Consider the following 6000-nt stretch of genomic DNA (forward strand, 5'->3'; position numbering starts at 1 on the left):
CTAATCCTGCCTTACCTCTAATGAACAGGCATTGAATAAATGAGAAAATTCTCTGTCATTAATTTAGAAGCTTTCCTAGTCCTCTGTCCCATCTTCATGGGCTTTCTCTCTGCTCCCAGGAGTGCTTCAGTGATGCTCTTTTTTTTTTTCTCTTATTATTTATTTTTATTGAAGTATAGTTGATTTACAGTGTTGTTAATTTGTTATACAGCAAAGGAATTCAGTTACACCTGTGTATGCATTCTTTTATTAGTGTTCTTTTCCATTTTGGTTTATCATAGGGTTTTGTTTTTATTGGAGTATAGTTGCTTTATAATGTTGTGTTAATTTCTGCTGTACAACAGAGTGAATCAGCCGCATGTGTACATACATCTCCTCCCTCTTCAGCCTCCTTCCTCTCCCCCAGCATCCCACCCCTCTAGGTCATCACAGATCACCGAGCTGAGCGCCTGTGTTATATAGCACATTCCCACTAGCTACCTGTTTTACACATAGTGGGTATATTTCAATGCTCCTGTCTCATTAGTCCCTCCCTCTCCTCCCCTCTCTGTGTCCACAATTCTGTTCCCTACGTCTGCTCCTCTATTCCTGCCCTACAGATAGGTCCATCAGTATCATCTTTCTAGACTCCATGTACATGTGTTAATATACAGTATTTGTTTTTCTCTTTCTGACTTACTTCACTCTGTATGACAGACTCTAGGTTCATCCACATCACTCCAAAGGACCCAGTTTTGTTCCTCTTACGGATGAGTAATATTCCGTTGTATTTCAGTGATGAACAGGCTTCAGGTCTGTGAAGCATTGCTAAGTGCAAATGGCTCGTCTCCCCCATGTTTGGACCACGGAGCCAGGAGGGGCGGAGAAGGCAATGGCAACCTACTCCAGTACTCTTGCCTGGAAAATCCCATGGACGGAAGAGCCTGGTAGGCTGCTGTCCATGGGGTTGCTGAGGGTCGGACACCACTGAGCGACTTCACTTTCACTGTTCACTTTCATGCATTGGAGAAGGAAATGGCAACCCACTCCAGTGTTGCTGCCTGGAGAATCCCAGGGACAGCGGAGCCTGGTGGGCTGCTGTTTATGGGGTTGCACAGAGTTGGACACGACTGAAGTGACTTAGCAGCAGCACCCAGGAGGGGATGGTGCGGGCTTGTGACTGAGAGTGTATACTTCCTCCTGCTGTGCCCACTCAAGTGTCCTAGAGACGGGAGGGGACAGGGCCAGGTCTTGGCAGGTTTAGGGTCAGGTGAAGTGTCTTATATTGTTTTCATCAATTTTCCTTTCTTTTTGTGTCTCTTGGTGGCTTGTGTCTTTTACTCTCATGTGAGTTCTGTCTTTCCAAACCCAGGAAAATGCTTTGGGTCAAAAGTCACCCTCAGGCATTCCTCACCCTCCGCTCTATTATAATCTCTACTCCTCCTCTGTTTTGTAGCTCAGATTCAGAAAGCAAGGTGATTAGGCTAGCTTGATGACAGTATGAATTATCCTTTTTTCTAGGTGTTTTTGCTATTAACCCAAATTTTTCTCTACTTGTAACACATTGCATGATTGTCATGGCTTAAAAACAGCAGAAATTTATTATTGTACAGTTTGGGGATTAGAAATCCCTCACAGGTCTCACCAGGCTGTGATCAAAGTGTTAGCAAGACTTGATTCCTTGCTGGAGGCTCTAAAGGGGAATCCATTTCCTCCCCTTCTCTGGGCTTGAAAGGCTACTGGTGTTCCTTGGCTCTGGCCCCTTCCTCCATCTTCCAGGCTAGCAGTGTTGACCTCTGACCCTTATTCCATAATTCACACCCACCTCTGACCACAGCCCAGAGCAGCTCTTTGCTGGAAGGACCTTTGTGATGAGGTTGAACCCGCCAGGAACAATCCAGCATCATCTCTGCACCTTTCCAGGTCCCTGTCTCACTCGCATCTGCAGGGTCCCTGCCGCCGTGTAAGCTGCATAGTCACGGGCTTCGGGAACCTAAAGGTGAACACCTTTGGGAGACCGCCTGTCTTCCCACTGCGGAGGATTTTAGGTCCTATGTGGGAGGTATTTTTATGCTGAAAGTAAAAGTGTTAGTCACTCAGTTGTGTCCAGCTCCTTGCATCCCCATGGACTGTAGCCCGCCAGGCTCCTCTGTCCATGGGATTCTCTAGGCAGGAATACTGGAGTGGGTAACCATTCCCTTCTCTAGGGGAATCTTCCCAACCCAGGGATCGAACCTGGGTCTCTTCCACTGCAGGCGGATTCTTTACCGTCCGAGCGACCAGGGAAGGCCCTTTATGCTGAGGCTTTCCCATTAAGCCTGCTACTCGGTGTCTCCCTACTCAGTAAAGTGAGGAGGAAAAGAGGGTATGAACCATAGAGAAGGTTGTTTTGTCCGACACTTGTGCCGTCTTCCCTTGGAGGGGAGGTGGGTGCCTTCTGCACGGTGATGTGGGCGGCGCCATGCCCTTTGACCTTGGTGCCATTCTTCATCTCTCACCCTGAGCTAAGGTGAGCCCGGAGCCACCCTCCCTGGTTCCCAGTTTGGATTCTGCTTGCTTCTGGAATGGGGATGGAGGAGAAGGAGGGAGACCTGGGTATCTTGGTTTCAGTTCCAGGAATATTGAAAACAACTCTGTGGTTACCTTTTGCTCAGAGCTCAATCCAGAAGTGCCTGTTTGCTTATGAAACAAAGGCTATCAGGTGGCATAATAATTCATATATATATTTAATAGTAATTCATTAAATGGGGTTCCCAGGTGGCTCAGTTGGTAAAAGAATACACCTACAATGCAGGAGACCTGGGGTTGATCCCTGGATCAGGAAGATCCCCTGAGAAGGAAATGGCTAACCATTCTAGTATTCTTATCTGGAAAAGTCCATGAACAGAGGAGTCTGGTGGGTTACAGTCCATGAGGTCACAAGAGTCAGACACGACTTAGCAACTAAACCACAATGCCACGCACATATATGTATTTAACAGTAACTCATATATATAGCTATTTCATATATATGTATATTTGTCTCATTGACTTTATTATAAGATTTGTAACAGTCAAATTTGTACCTATACTGTTTCTTTATAAACATTTTGCTTTGTAGAGCATGTTTAGAAAACAATAACAGAACATTGGAAAGTAGAGATAAAAATTATGATCGCTTCTTCTAATGGGTCATAGACTTTGAACTAGAGCTTTATTATTATTAATTTGGCTGTGTTTGGTCTTATTAGTTGTGGCATGTGGATCCAGTTCCCTGACCAGGGATTGAACCCAGGCCCCCTGTATTGGGAGCTTGGAGTCTTAGTCACTGAACCACCAGGAGAATCATGAACTAGAGCTTTAAGAGACTAAGAACAACTAATTCATGAAGAGTTTTCCGTGGAAGATGCGTCTCTTGGCAGGTTCTTCCTTATGTGAATTTCCCCCATTTAAGTGTGTAACATACAAGTAAGCTTTGTCTTGGCTTCCCTGGTAGCTCTGTGGTAGAGACTCTGCCTGCCGGTGCAGGAGACACAGGTTTGATCCCCAATCCGGGAAGACCCCACATGCCACAGAGCAGCTAAGCCTGTGCGCCACAAGTACTGAGCCTGTGCTGTAAAGCCTGGAAACTGCGAGTGCTGAAGCCTGTGCACACTAGAGCCCCTGCTCTGCAACAAGAGAAGCCACAGCAATGAGAGACCCTTGCACTGCAACCGGAGAGTAGCCCCCAATCTCTGCAGCTAGAGGAAAGCCCACGCACCAGCAAAGACCCAGCACGGACTGAAATAAATTATAAAAAGCTTTTTAAAAAGTAAGCTTTGTGTTTTAGGGCTGAATGAATGGTGCTGCTGCTGCTGCTGCTAAGTCGCTTCAGTCGTGTCTGACTCTGTGTGACCCCAGAGACGGCAGCCGACCAGGCTCCCCCGTCCCTGGGATTCTCCAGGCAAGAACACTGGAGTGGGTTGCCATTTCCTTCTCCAATGCATGAAAGTGAAAAGCGAAAGTGAAGTCGCTCAGTCGTGTCCGACCCTCAGCGACCCCATGGACTACAGCCTACCAGGCTCCTCTGTCCATGGGATTTTCCAGGCAAGAGTACTGGAGCGGGGTGCCATTGCAGTAGACCTTAGAGAAGGCAGCATTTAATTCTTGGTCGTGTTGATGAGACAGAAGACCACATTGAGAATAGGCTTCTACTTGAGCTGCTGATTCTGTCTTCCTTTCTTTTGCAGAGTAACCCTAGTGGTCCTGCGTGGTCCTGGTGGATGCTGGCGGTGTTGCCATTGGCACAGAAGGCTCAACTGGCCACACTGGGCATGATCTCACTCAAAGAGCGCCTGCTTGCCATTGGGCGAATATTAGTCATCATCACGCGTAAGATGAATAGTCGGCAAGAGCTCATTAATAGCAAGGAGAGAAATAGTTGATTTCTGTCGAGGCTTCTGGAAGGCCTTGAATTTTTATGAGGCGTGCCAGGGACGGACGAGTTAACATCCATCCATCATGCTTTGTAAAATGCTTGTTGATAGGGTTCCAGAATGGAACACTTGGCAGACGTTGCCTCCTACTCAGAAGTTAAGTCTGTTCTAGATGGAATCTGACTCCGTACAAGGTCAGCCTGAAATCTGAGTGGATCCCATGGTTGGAAAACAACCTAAAAAAATCTCTTTGGAACAGATGCTTCCAGTGCTCAGTACACTAAAGATGATTGACGAGTGGTTTAGGTTTTGCCAGAAAGAAGATTGCCTTCCCAGTGAAGTGTCTTGCTCCTCCAGACGGGAACAGCTTGCTTGCGTGGGTGGGTAGTAAGAAGGAAACTGTCTTGTTATCTGGAAGCATATTTCTCAGAGTCCGGACTAGCTGAAAACATGCTTATTAGGCTTTGTGTGAAATGGAGGAATCAAACCGTTGTCCAGTGTGGGGGGTGAAGTTAGTCCTTATCCAGGAAGTGGTATAGAACCAGATAGAGCTGTGTTGTTGTGTCCTGCAGTAGTTCCAACGTGGTGAATTGCACGTTTTAACTAAATGAATATCAGAATATAAGAAGGTGTACCTTGGGTGTAGAAAAGCCTGAAAACAGCGTAGTTGATTTGAGGATATGTATTTGTGCGTGCACACACACCCACCTGCACACCCACACAGCACAGAATGAATAAAGGGAGCTAGAATTCCACCCATATTGGGATGTTAAGAATACAACCAAAATAGTGCAGAGACCCCTTGGAAACACAATGTCTTATTAATCCAGTGGGTGTGAAGCATTTAGAAAATGTTGTGTTTCTACTCAGATTGGCATTAGATGTTAGACCCATCAGTAAATTTGAGCTCACTGTCCATCCACTGAAAGACGTTAAAAAGCTGCTATGAATTCCGTATCTGTTTATCCCAAAAAAGCACACCAGGACAATATACAAAGAGAGGGAGGTGGGTATGGGGTGTAAATATTTAGCAAGTTTTTTTTTTTTCCAAACCCAGCCTAAAATTTTTTTTTTTTTAAGTTTTACTATGATCAGACTAGTTGTTATCTATTCAAATACCGTGTATAACTTCCAACCCCCTGGTGCATATTGATGATGTTAGTTGGAATAACCGTTTAAACACATTGTGCTGACTCATTGTCACTGGCCCGACAGCTGGTATGTTTAGGTGGCTTCTTGGTCTGTGAGGTGGATGTTTTTAATGAAGAGATGATGAAAACCACACTAGAGAGTTATCACAGCTTTGAGTTTTGCTTTATTATTCATTCAAGATATGTGATTTTTGAGTTTTAAAAAATGCAGTTAATGATGACCAGTGGTGATTGGTTCATCAGTCCATCAAGCATTTTTATTAGAAAGACTTCGTAGTCATATTTGTTTTTAGTTGTAGGAGGTTTCAGTGGCTAAAACTCAGTTTCATTATGGAGTGAGCAAATACTTAACTTAATCACAAAGACAAAATTTGAAGGTATTTTCCAATCCCTGTTTCCAGTGCCTTACATACTGTGTATCTCAAATCTCATCTTAAACATGGTTTAAAGGCAATTTGGCCAAGTGATTTCTAAAA

The 6000-nt window shown here is 45.0% G+C and overlaps 1 protein-coding gene across 1 annotated transcript in view; it reads left to right on the forward strand.

The window, feature by feature from the left end:
* The window catches only part of LONRF2 (LON peptidase N-terminal domain and ring finger 2), a 25085-nt gene extending 19085 nt beyond the window's left edge, over positions 1–6000 (forward strand). Inside the window, 1 exon segment of the mRNA XM_086327944.1 lies at positions 4188–6000. Coding sequence (XP_086184070.1) covers positions 4188–4382 — 195 coding nt within the window. The 3' untranslated portion in view covers positions 4383–6000.

Source organism: Bos grunniens, chromosome 11 (genome assembly GCF_055505025.1).
Source record: "Bos grunniens cultivar Pamir isolate PY7600 chromosome 11, Bosgru_T2T1.0, whole genome shotgun sequence".
In the NCBI taxonomy this organism is placed as follows: Eukaryota; Metazoa; Chordata; class Mammalia; order Artiodactyla; family Bovidae; genus Bos; species Bos grunniens.